Source organism: Elephas maximus, chromosome 6 (genome assembly GCF_024166365.1).
Source record: "Elephas maximus indicus isolate mEleMax1 chromosome 6, mEleMax1 primary haplotype, whole genome shotgun sequence".
Lineage (NCBI taxonomy): Eukaryota > Metazoa > Chordata > Mammalia > Proboscidea > Elephantidae > Elephas > Elephas maximus.
In genome coordinates this window covers 69,768,322-69,781,586 of record NC_064824.1, presented here as the reverse complement: position 1 = coordinate 69,781,586, position 13,265 = coordinate 69,768,322, and the positions used below count along the sequence as shown (strand labels likewise).

The 13,265-nt window shown below is 43.2% G+C and overlaps 1 protein-coding gene across 2 annotated transcripts in view; it reads right to left on the bottom strand.

Annotated features, from left to right (window-relative positions):
• Positions 1-10,319, bottom strand: part of LOC126077787 (plasma membrane ascorbate-dependent reductase CYBRD1) — a 29,108-nt gene extending 18,789 nt beyond the window's left edge. Inside the window, exon 1 of one of the 2 annotated variants that reach the window (XM_049887427.1) lies at positions 10,006-10,319. In XM_049887427.1, coding sequence (XP_049743384.1) covers positions 10,006-10,198 — 193 coding nt within the window. In that variant the 5' untranslated portion in view covers positions 10,199-10,319. The remainder of the gene's footprint in view (positions 1-10,005) is intronic. The other variant, XM_049887426.1, reaches the window with a different exon arrangement.
• Between the last annotated feature and the right edge of the window lie 2,946 nt (positions 10,320-13,265).

Sequence of the window (13,265 nt, the reverse complement as noted above, 5' to 3'; positions counted from 1 at the left end):
TTGCTTGCACTTCTTTCCTTCTTCAGCAATAGCATGAATGAAATGATATAATCTTTTATGAATGATTAATGAGTAATAAAGTCATCAATAAAATACCATCTGTTGACCTGTTACCATAAGAGGAAAATCCTCTGGGGTTTCTGGAGCATGAGTGGTGCTTGCCTGTGATCCAGATGGGCCCAGACAATTTTGGTGTGTTAAGTGCCTGGCTCTAGTGTAGAGTTTTTCCATCTTTTCTTTCAATTTCCTGCGTAGGTCAGGGTGCCTACTCCAACTTCTCCCATCTATCATCCTTCCCTAACCTTCTTCCTACCAGCCTTTACTTTCTAGCTTATAAATTTTTGTTTGCAGAAATCTTAACATCTCTTAAATATGGGTAGTGACTGCACGGGGATGTACTATATTATTTTCTGAGGGTTGCAAGAATTTGTAATTGTTTTAAAGTTAAAACAGTATTTTGTAAGCTTGCAAACCTGATAGCCAATTAGTCTCAACAACTAAATAGGCACCTTGTAAAGATCTGAGAGGCTCACCTCTGAGTGGGGCATATGGCTTATAGCGCATGGAGCTTTCAACATCTTACATCTATGCAGAGGCCCTGCTGAAGAGTTGAGTATGCTTCAAAACACTCTCTGGATAAATGAAGGAGGACCACAAAATGTTGCAGTTGTAGAAGCTTTATGTTTAAATACTAATAAAAATGTATAAATAAACTAGCTGGTAGACTTCAGGAGAAAAGGGGAACCTTAACAAGTCAAACCACATTTCTTAAACAGGAAACTATTCTCAATAGTTACAAAAAGTGCCTGGAGAGTGGAATTTAAATATTTCTTGCTTCTTTGGTTTGGCACTTACCTAGACATCATTCCTGAGGTTCAGTGAGAAGGAAGAAAAAGGTCTCCTAAGCCCACAAGGAGGAGAAATGGTACAAAACAGCTACTTGTGATGAAAACAAGAGTTTTCTGTTAGAGGCTTTAATTGGCAAGACCATTTTCTCCAGAAAATGAGGTGAAATATGAACATATATATATAAGAAATACATTTTAAATCTTGTTAAAGGAAAAATCGTTGGTAGAGTAGTATATTAGTGTTATAAACAACAACAAAAAGTGATACCAGTGTATAACAGTAAACAGCCCCAGGAAAATACAGTAACTTCAATTTGAATTTAATTATCAGAAAATTTCTCAGCCCCTAACTGCATAATAAAAACTCAGGAATATGTAGAAATATTTATTCTCCAAGATGTAATTAATCTCTACTTCAATGCCAGCTTTCCATAGTACACCATTACAAAAATATTTATATACACAAATTTGTCTTACAGCAGGCAGTGCAAATTTAGAATATGTCAAAGTGTGTATGTGAAGGGGAGCTGGGCAGAGGAGAGAAATGTCCGCAGACAGAAAACATTTTGACTCTAGTTCTTCTGATTAAATTTTATGATTCACGAGGGCAGGAGCATGTCTGTCTTGTTACCATCACATCCCCAACACTCAGCATGTAGCCTGGCACATAGTAGGCATTCAGTATGTGTTGGATAAATAAATCTTAATAAAGCAAAGTAATTCATTCAGTATTCCCCAGGAAATGAGATTTTCCTTTAAAATGCACAAATCAGAAACTCTAGACAATTTGTACCACTGACCCAAGTATTAGCTAATATAAGACTCAATGGTCCTTTCACATAAGCAAAAAGTATTCTGCAGTTGGACCCACTTAAAAGCTTTAGGTAATCTTTAAGTGAATTCAAAAATTAAATAAGAATGAGTTGTTGAGTTAGAAGTATACTGGAATTTTAAAACACTTCTAAAGACAGGGTGCCCATTACACTTTCCTTCACTCTTTGAATAAGTTAAGCATTGTTTTGCCCTCCTTGGTAGAATGCTCAGAACAGGATTATCAATCTTTACAACTCATTACCCTGTGCACCCAAGAGTTTACCAGACTCTGTAAATCAAGTTGAAACGAAAATGCAGAGAGCCCTCTTTAAATAAACTTCTTGAAAAGATTCCTGGAGTGGCTATCAAAGAGAATCTGAGCTTTGAAACATGCCTGCACATTCAAACTGTCTCACGGCATGAATATCATGAAACTGAAAACCTTTGGAGAATCAAAATGTAGGAAGTGATTTGGAAGATGTGTTTCAAGCATCTTGGCACTAGAAGCATCTCTCTTTGAAGTGACTGCAGTCCTCACAAAGGCTACTTGATACCAAATACCTGTATGAAAAGTAAATACTTCAATTAATTGTCTAAACACTTAAAAATATCTGGAAATTTTGTGTTGTTAGAAAGATCAGCCATATTTGTTGTGCCTCTCATAGATATTATGACTCATTAGAAATAGTACTGGCTCTGATATCACCTGGTTGTCTAACCCTGGCCAGGCATTTGATCTCTAAAATAAGGAGTTGAATTTACTAGTTCTAAATATTTAGGGCTCAGTATAACCTATATTTCTAAAAGAAAACTGTTAAGTCATTTCTAACCAACTCAAATGGGAACAGCTTGTAGACAGGGCTGCATCTTATTCATTTGTTTTATACAGTGTCTGGCATACCAACCAACCAAACTAAACCCATTGCCATTGAGTTGATTGCAACTCATAGCGACCCTATAGGACAGAGTAGAACTGCCCTATAGGGTTTCCAGGGAGCAGTTGGTGGATTCAAACTGCTGACCTTTTGGTTAGCAGCTGAGCTTTTAACCACTATGCCACCAGGGCTCCAAGACAGTAAGTGCTTAATAACTGTATGCTAATTAAGTGAATAGGATAATATATATGAAGTAATTGACTGAATGAATGAATACATGAGCAAACTTAGAAAAATGCTGCCAAAGTTTGCCATATCAAATTCTGTTTTGATCTTTTAAGAGACTTTCTATAGGAAGAAAAAAAGTTATAAAAGACTTTGGTCTATTTTTCTTAAAAAGGAAGATCACTCAGGCTGTGGAGAGATTGGAACACTTCTACACTGCTGGTGGAAATGTCAAATGCTACAACGACTTTGGAGATCAATTTGGCGTTTCCTTAAAAAGCTAGAAATAGAACTACCATACGATCCAGCAATCCCACTCCTTGGAATATATCCTAGAGAAATAAGAGCCTTTACACGAACAGATATGTGCACACCCATGTTTATTGCAGCACTGTTTACAATAGCAAAAAGATGGAAGCAACCAAGGTGCCCATCAACAGATGAATGGATAAATAAATTATGGTATATTCACACAATGGAATACTACGCATCAGTAAAGAATAGTGAGGAATCTGTGAAACATTTCATAACATGGAGGAACCTGGAAGGCCTTATGCTGAGTGAAATTAGTCAGTTGCAAAAGGACAAATATTGTATAAGACCACTATTATAAGAACTTGAGAAATTGTTTAAACTGAGAAGAAAACATTCTTTTGTGGTTATGAGAGGGGGGAGGGAGAGGGAGGGAGGGTGGGAGAGGGGTATTCACTAATTAGATAGTAGATAAGAACTACTTTAAGTGAAGGGAAAGACAGCACACAGTGGGGAGGTCAGCACAATTGGACTAAACCAAAAGCAAAGCAGTTTCCTGAGTAAACTGAACTCTTTGAAGGTCAGCACAGCAGGGGTGGGGTTCTGAGGACCATGGTTTCATGGGTCATCTAAGTCAACTGGCATAATAAAATCTATTAAGAAAACATTCTGCATCCCACTTTGAAGAGTGGCATCTGGGGTCTTAAACGCTAGCAAGCAGCCATCTAAGATGCATCAATTGGTCTCAACCCACCTGGATCAAAGGAGAATGCAGAACACCAAGGACACAAGGTGATTATGGGCCCAAGAGACAGAAAGGGCCACATGAACCAGAGACTACATCATCCTGAGACCAGAAGAAGTAGATGGTGCCCGGCTACAACCGATGACTGCCCTGACAGGGAACACAGCAGAGAACCCCTGAGGGAGCAGAAGAGCAGTGGGATGCAGACTCCAAATTCTCATAAGGCTAGACTTAATGGTCTGACTGAGACTGGAAGGACCCCGGTGGTCATGGCCCCCAGACCTTCTGTTGCCCCAGGACAGGAACCATTCCCGAAGCCAACTCTTCAGACATGGATTGGACTGAACAATGGGTTGGAGAGGGATGCTGGTGAGGAGTGAGCTTCTTGGATCAGGTGGACACTTGAGACTATGTTGGCATCTCCTGCCTGGAGTGGAGATGAGAGGGTAGAGGGGGTTAGAAGCTGGCAAAAAGGACACAAAAAGAGAGAGTGGAGGGAGAGAGCAGGCTGTCTCATTGTGTCTCATTAGGGGGAGAGTAATTGGGAGTGTGTAGCAAGGTGTATATGGGTTTTTGTGTGACAGACTGACTTGATTTGTAAACTTTCACTTAAAGCACAATAAAATTTATTTTTTTTAAAAAAGGAAGATCACTCTACTTTCTAAAGGAAAATTCAAGAACGCAACAAAGTCGAAACAAAATCCTAGCAGCAGTCACTTTCAAACTGGAAGGCCATGAACTAGGTTTGGTTTAATCAGCACAATGTTTTGGAGGTTTTTGTGGCTGGTTAACTTTTCATTTGAACCAATTTTTTTTTTTAAGTCTGGATTCTCTTGTAAAATGGAAAGATCTGGCAAGCTTGGGCTGGCATCCCCACACAGCCACAATCCTCCAGAGCTAAGTAGAGGTTTGCTGTTTTGAGCGGGGTAGGCATTTTCTAATTCCCTTCAGTGCCCACCTCTCAAACAAGGCAAATACCTACACTCACTATAGTGAGTAAGAAACTGATCTTCTGTTAACTATCTCTGATCCCTGGTAACTGATAAGGTGGTTTGTCACCAATGTTATTAGGCAATATTGCTTATAATCAAAATGACCCCTGACTAGTAAACTGTTTCTGAACTGGAAAGAACAATGAAAAATCTGTAAATACCTGATGGGAATACCATATTTTGGGCTCCCCAGAGAGCAGTAACACTAGCAACTGTCATATCTTACAGGGACCCTGGAAACCAAGCCTACAGAGTATTACAAGAGATATTGGCTTCTGTGGGTATGGAGGTTTTAAGCCTTGCCTCCACCACCACCCCAGTGTGGATCTCATATCCTGGTGCCTGAGCAGTCACCTGGGAGAGGAGAGCTTCTGAGGGCTACGTGTACTGCTCATGTAGCCTGTTGCTGCAAGGATGCCCACTAAGGAGGCATGCCTGATGCTGACTGCTGGCAAGTTCTAGTTCCTGTCCTACATCCTTCTGAGTAGACTAGTGCCCAGTATGGTCTTGGTAGTCTTATGGGTCTGAATGTTTAGTTGACCCCAGGAGGAGTAGGCAGTGAGGAGAGAAGGACCAAGAGAAGGGGGTGTTCTGGAAGCCAAGTGTAGAAAGTGTTCCAAGGAGGAGCAAGGAATCAATTATATCCAATGCTGCCTTCTAGTCAAGAAAGATGAGGACTGAGAATTGGCCATTGGAATTAGCAGTGTGGAAACCATTGGTTACTATGTTAAGAGCAACCGTGGTAGAGCAGTGGGGTGAACTCCTGACCGAAGTGGGTCCAAGAGAGCATAGGAGGCGGGGAATTAGAGGCACCAGGTGTAGACAAAACATGTGAAAAGTTTTATAGTAAGGGGAGCAGAAAAATGGAGCAGTAGCTGGAGGAGGGTATGGGGTCAAGAGTGTGGTTTTTTAAAATATAATAAAAATTATGACATATTGGAAATAATCTAATGGGGGAAGAATTTAATGATGCAAAAGAAAGAAGAGAGAATCGCTTAAGTGATGTCCTTGGGTAGGTAAGAGGGAGCACAGAGAGTATTTAACCTTCTACTGAGATTTAGGCCCTAGAACAAAGATTCATTTCCAGTGCGATACGATGCCCATTCTTCCCTGAGGTTGACTAAGCCAGTGGTTCTGAGAATTCTGCTCAGGAGAATCATGGGAGGGGAGCACGGGACGGGGGACCTTTTATGTTAGAAGCTGCTTTTATCTTCACAAATGAGCAGCAGTAAAGTTGCATTTTGTTCCTAACTAACTATGGTACATAAACGATCACCTAACGCATTCAGGAACCATTTTCGGGCTACCATGTGTCAATTCTAGTGCTATTTTAGGTGCTAGAGATGTAATAGTGAGCAAAATAATTACATTATAAAGGGAATTGCGTTTTGAGTACCCTGAATTCTCTCTTACTGCTTTGTAAAAACCCTCATTTCCCTAAGATTCATAGGCTTCCTATCAATGGTGTGTCCAAGTCTGGTTTTGGAGTAGTATTTGGGTCACTTTCTGAAATGAGCGTCTGGGTATCTTACTTGCCAGGTTTTACCCCAAGACCCTTTCAAATGTAGTAGTCTTGGAATTTGGTCATATTGAGACACATTAATAGGCTATCTCAACTGCCTTTTTAGACCTACTCTTAATTTCTTTCTCTTATTTTAAATGTTACTTAAATGCAGTTACGTTCTTTCACAAAACCAACCTGAGATCATTATACTATTCGGTTTCTCTTCCTTCGGTTTATATAACAGAAGCAGGTCTACACGTGAGAAAGTAAGTAGAACAGAGTTGCCAAGACGTCTTTTTGCTAAATTGAGACACCTGAATTTTCTACCTTTTACTAAAGAACACATTCCAGCTTACTGAACCTTTTAAAAGGTCAACTGCCACGTTGAGAGCGTCTTTTCTGTGGACTTCTTTTCAAGATTTGTTTCTCTGATTTCCTGGCAGTATATTTATTTCTTGTGAAACATTCCTTTTAGAGAAGCACAAAGCCTCTTCTAAAGTTCTCTTTGAAACTCTTCCTTATTCATGTCAGAGTCTGTTACCTAGATTTCCGAGTAGATTTTACATTTTAGTTTTAGATTTCCCATAGTCTGTTGTACTTTTTTTGGAGTACATATGTTCTCTAAAATACACTTGGAGTGTGCATGCGTGTTTGTGTGTGGGAGTGGGTATAGAAAGAGAGAGAGAGGGGGAGATTTTTATTTTGTAATTTTTATGTAATTCTTGCTTTCTTCAGAGCGAGCTTCTTAAACGTGTTTGAAAGGACTCATTCTTGTCTTCATATAGTTTCAAATACTGTTTACTGTATGTATATTGCATTTGTAAGGCATTTTAGGCTTACAGTAATAACTGTGACTTTAGCTTTCCTTTCCTCACCTCCAAATAGTTTGTGTATCACAGAAGAACTCCATTACATCATGTTCATTATTACAGATCTGAAATAAATCTTCCTCCCTGAAACAATAACACACAGTAAAAGTCTGCTCTAACGTGGCTAGTCTGTAACGTGTGTGTTTTCCTCCCAGTCTATAAAGTCAATTATTCACTCCTAGTCCTGGTGGCGTAACAGTTAAGCACTTGGCTGCTAACCAAAAGGCTGGTGGTTTGAACCCACTCAGCAGCTCTGAGGGAGAAAGAACTGGCAATCTGCTCCCATAAAGATTACAGCCTAGAAAATCCTATAGGGCAGTTAGTCATACTCTGTCACATGGGGTTGCTATGAGTTGGAATCGACTCGATGGCACTCAACGACAAGTTCTTCCACTGGAGCCCTCCTCTTGCTTGGGGTGAGGAGTTGGAGGTGGGTCAAGATTTGGAAGCAGTGGGGAGAACTATGCATGTGTCTATATGTCTGTAAAAATTTATGTTAATGTCAATTAAATGTGTTATGTAATTAAAGTGCCTTGCAAATCCAGGATCCAAATAGTAAACAGAATGGGTAATGTTGACAGGACAAATACTTGGGCATTAATACAAATACAGGAACTAAGCCTAAAGAAAACAAGGTTTGCATGAAAGCAGCAAATGAAAATTTTCAAAATACCTATTTTCATATTTTTGCCCCAAAATATGTATAAACAGAATAAGAAAAGTTCAAAGTTTAGGAAAATTAGAAAAACTCTTAGGAAAACTGTACTGAAGTCTAACATGAATGAAGACCTTCAAGGCGTATTTTAGAAAAAGCTTTTACTTCTCTAAAAAGAATGTTTTGCAGAAAATAAGTATATTGTCATAAAAGCAAAGAAACGGACCTTGAAAATAAGGCCACTGAAGAGACTCATTCTACTTCCTTGAGTAAATTACTTAACTGCTGTGTGCCTCAGTTTACTCTTACGTACCTGTGAGATAATGCACATAATGGACACACTGAAAGCACTTAAATGTTAGCCATTATTCTGTGACTCTGTGCTCTTTGGTAACTCAGGCGATAAGTCATATCACCCGTATTTCTTTTACCCTGAATTCTGAGAAGAGAACATTCCAGAATGTGTGGAAAGTTTCTTGGTATTACAAGGTGCTCTGAAGAACTGACTATTCCTACTCTGAGCAAACAGAAGGTGTTGACTGCTCTGGCCACACTTAATGGTTCCACCATGAGGAAAGTGTGCTTCTGGTGACAGCTTTTGGAACTTGAACGTGTTTTTCTCATTTTTGTTTAGTGGCGAAATTGGTGAGAATTATGCAACGAAATAACTTGGATGAGCAGCGGAACTCATGCCCTGATGCCAATCCCATGCATGCCAGGAAAGACTGGGAAAAACCTCTGAGCATTACCTGCCAGCGTGGAAGAACGGTAGCCACATCACCCGAAGGCTGCAGCACACATTTTAAACAGAAAAAAAAAAGTGTTTTCTTTAGGAATGATGTCGGCCTTTTTCCGTTGGTTCGTTTGTTTGTGGTGAGTTGAATGTTGGTTGGAAAAAGGCAGCCTGCTCAGAGGCGAGGCTACCGGTTCCAGCCAGTGGACATCTCTTCCCGAACCCTTTCCATCCTCTGCATTATTTTCTGCGACATAAACTCAGTCCACCTCTTTCTACTTTTTTCTAAAAACTTTCTTCTGCCAAGGCCTTGACTTCATTTTTCGGAAAGCGGTTACAAATCAATGGCCCTTGCACCACTACTTATAAGTTCCTCTAGCCAAAGAGCAGCCGAAGGAAACTGTTGGGACATTTTGAGAGACTCTACACAAGCGACAACAAAAACAGTCACCGACGGAGCCGTCCCTCCGCCTCAGCGTAATCCCAAAGAATGCAGGCCGGGGACTGGCTCATCGCCAGCAGGACGCGGACGCAGCAAGACCCAGAGAAATCAGTCCCGAACAGAAGCATCTCGGAGCAATGCAGCCGCGGCTCCCCTCTTGGCATCTGGGGGCATCTCTGGCCCTACAGACCCGAGACCCGGGCCAGCACCCAACAGGAAACCCCTCAGAGGAACTTCGCCAGTGGACAGCTACATAAACAAGTTGGATTCAAGACTGTCCAATGACAAGCAGGGCAGTGAAACACCCTTTGGAGTCCTAACAGTTTAATGCTTCAGAAGGAGTGAAAACTGGTGCGGATGCGTTACTCACCCTGGGTACTGACTGGCCTGCGCCTTTACACAAAGCAAATCTGAGGATGTTACAAGACAAGGCAATGACTTGTCTCTGCATTTTTTCCCCGTTGCCTTCCTTTCCTAATTTGCAGTTCTGAAAGCAACTGCAAAGAAAGGCCTCGGCTAAAAGATTGTTTCCGCGAGATCGCTCCGCCGGAGGGCGATTTTAGGTGGCAGGAGGCCGAAAGCGGCCCGGCTGCGCTGCACACACGCATCTCTCTTGCTGGTGTCGCTAGTGCGCCTCAAAGGCGTCCCACCCACTTGCTGCAAGGAGTTAACCAAGTGGGGCCGGCCGGCCGGCGTCCAACTCCGCTCCTGCAGGCCCTCTCCGCCTCTGCGTCCAGCGGACCCCTCGGCGCGTCCTCACCATGATCCCCGGGCCCTCGCGCGCCCCGCCCAGAGCAGCAACTCCCGCGCTCGTCCCCGTCGGTTCGAACCTGGCCTCTGTCAGGGCCTCTCGACCCCCGGCGCTGGCGGGGGGCGGGGGAGGGGGTGCGCCCACTTCCCTCCCGCCGCCGCGCACCGCTTACTGGGTCCCCTGGCGAGCTCCCCGACCCTCACCCCTCGCTCATCCATGTCAGCCCCAGGCTGTCGCTTCTCGGTCGGGGACCCCCGGCCCGCACCGTCCTCCCCGCCGCGCCCCAGGAGGTGCCCAGTACCGATGCCCTGGATGAAGACGAAGCCGGTGACCAGGAGCACCGGATGCCAGTTAAACTCGAGCCCGGTCCCGTCCCAGCCGAGCCCCTCCCGGTAGTGGAGAGCCCAGATGAGAGTGAAGATCACGGACAGGAAGCCGACCAGCAGCGCGGACACCAGCAGCCCCAGGAAGCCTCTGTAGCCCTCCATGGCCATCAGCGCCCCATACTCCGCGCCGCGGCAGCCACAGGAACTCGGCGAGGCGGCGGCAGCCTCTGGATACTAGCCTGGCGGCGCGACCCGGGCGAAGACTTTTTGGAGCTGTCTCCGCCTAGGGGGTGGGGCCCGCGGGTTTCCTCGCCGGCCTGCTGGGGATGGGCCTCCTGGGGGTGGGCACTGGCCACTTGCTCTGAAACGGCCCCACCCTAGGCATCTTTGGCAGCTGAGAGCTCTCACTGTACGGGGCCCGCTCCCTGGCCCAGACATCCGGGTCGCTGAGGGTTTAAGTAACCGTTCAGTTATTTGTTCAGATAATTTCCTAGCTCCAACTTTTTCTGAACAATCCGGTCTCTTCCTTATTTGCGCGCATGTGTGTGGTGGTGGTGCGGGGGTGGGGGGGGGGCGTGTGCTGAGTAGGGCAGTGGTGCGAGCTCTTGGTTAACAGAAGAGAGGGACCCTTTGGATGGGGATGTGTGTACGCATGATTTTGATTAAGGAAGCCTCCTGAGCCCCGGTCCTAGGGGATTGACTGTCTTTGATGCCAAGGATGTGCCAAGGAGGAGCCTGTAGTGTACTGTGGGGCAGCAGTGGACTTGGCCTTGCCTAGCAGTGTTTACTTCTGTTGTACAGACAGGGTCGCAAAGAGTCGGAACTGACTCCAGGGCACCTAACAACAACAGCAGCAAAGAAACTACTCAGTTTGCAGTCTAAAGATGAAAGACAAGCACCTCCTGGACCCTGGACCTGCCTATAAAGTGATAAAATAGACCTTAAAAGTGCTCTTATGCCTGACCTTATTTGCACCAAAGCCCCACCTTGATGAAGTGAAGCTTGCTCTCTGACTTCTTCCCCTTCTTGATTGGACATGAAAAGTGTCAGTGGCATCTGTTACTTTTAAAGAAAAAAAGGCTCCTAATCATATTTTTTTAATCATGCCGGTCTTCTAGAATCCATTTGGGGGTGTTCACTTCTTGCCTTTTCCTGGTAACTTAACTCCAAGTACCAGTTTACCAGATTGTCTTGTTGCCATTTTGAAAGACCACTGAATGTTCATGAAGTATGTGAGGGTGATTTTCAATGAAAAGGGCCAGGTTTTAGAGCAAGGAAGTATGTGTCAAGCCTCGGTGGTGGGACAGGGATTAAGGGCTAACAGTGAGAAGCTGCAGACTTCACCTGTGTCATCGTTTTTCCCCTGGTGGAGACAGAAAGTAAGCAAATGGAAGAGGAGCGCTGCCCCTCCTACAAGGCTTTCTGTCACCTGACCCAGCCTACCTGACTGTCCTGGAATATTCTTGGCAATAAGCTTCTCTCTCAGCTCCTGACTTCTCCCTATCCACATCTCTGCCTCTAAATTTGCCCGACTTTAAAACTCATCTCTACCAAGAAACCTGTGAGTTAGGCCATGCCCCTGACTATTTTACACCCCCACAGACCTCCCCATCCGGTGCCTCCCGGCATCACTGACCAAGACGTATTATAGTGATGTGTACCTGTGGCTGTCCCCCCTCCCCAGGCTGCCCCTTGAGGAGCATTAACTCCAGTTTGCCATTTTATTCCTCTTTGTCATATAGTAATTACTCAAAAACACTTCTTGGAGATTAATGGAATACTGAGTGTCTGTCAGGATCCTGCCAGGAAACAGATGAAGCACTCCAACTGGGTGATTTAATTAAAAAAAAAAAAAAAGAACTATTTACAAAGATGTGTGCAGGGTGTGGGGAAACCACAAGGGTTATGCAGTAACCAGGCCTGAAGGGGAAAGAGTTACCGGAATCCAGAGAGAGAGAAAGAGAGAGAACTGTGTAGAAAAGGAATTCTGACAGCTGCTACAGCCTTGAGTTGAGGCCAGAAGGGAGAAAGAATGGCAGGGGGATAAATAGTCCAACCTCACTCTCCTCCTGCCTCCGTTCTCCACCCAGGGTTCCCCAAGGGCTGACCCAGTCAGAGGTCAGAGGTCAGAGGGCAGTTGATGTAGTACTTACAGATCACCCTCTCAGGGAACAAAATAGAGTGGAAAGGGTGAGAGTCGATCAGGAGGAATAAACATGAAGTGTCACTAAATCTCCTGGTAGTCTCTTTTCAGACATTTTTTTGGTTCTTGAGTGCTGCAAACATCCCCTGTTCAATTTTATGCTGTTTCTCTTCCTCCGTGATCTTCAGCTAGTAATTCTGTACCAGCAATGTCGTTGTATCCCTATTCTTCTCCCTCAAAGTGGCTAGTCCTCGTCCTCAGTTAACTTCCTCACCTTTTTGACCCAACACTTTCACTTCAGTCTTGAGTTGATTTTGCTCCATAGCAGCAAATGAGAATCTAGGATTCCAGACCCCATTTAATAAAACACCTCAGGAGAATGAAAACATGACCAAATGGTACAGATGATGTTGAGTTGACTTGAAGTTATAAGCTAAACTGAGGGAATTTAAACTTTCAAGTTTCCCTTTAAGGACCTAACTTTGACAAACTTGTCACTAAAAAGAGGAAATTTTTTTATAAATGTTGGTGTGACTTTTTAAGAGCAGAATAGCAAAACAGTATCCAAACCCATTGAATACAGGTGATATATTAAGTCTGTGATTTACAGTTCTAAAATAATAATTTGTTTACAGATAACAGAATTTGAGTATAAATTTAGGAATCATTGCAGGGTTTTATTTAATATAAAATTATATGATGTAAATATATTAAAAACTGTAATATCTGATCCTTATCAAGGATCTTTAAAAAGCAGATGGTAAGACCTAATGTTTCATCTTAAAGAAGGGGAACAGAGAGACTTAAATGCCTTGGTTTAAACACTTTAATAAGCCGGTTGCAAATTTAGGAAGAAGATACTCTTATCAGAGCACCAAGCCATGGTCTCTAATTCAGATCAATTATTTAGAGTCAACCATTGTATTTATCGCATTTATAGATGGCATAAAACATGTAGGAATATCACAATTACTAATGGCTAAATCAAGACTCAAAGTTATCTTGAGAATGGAATCTGGGGTTGAAATAAGAAAATCTAATTCAATAATTAGTTTAATCGAATAAAGACTTGCTGAATACCTATTACGTATC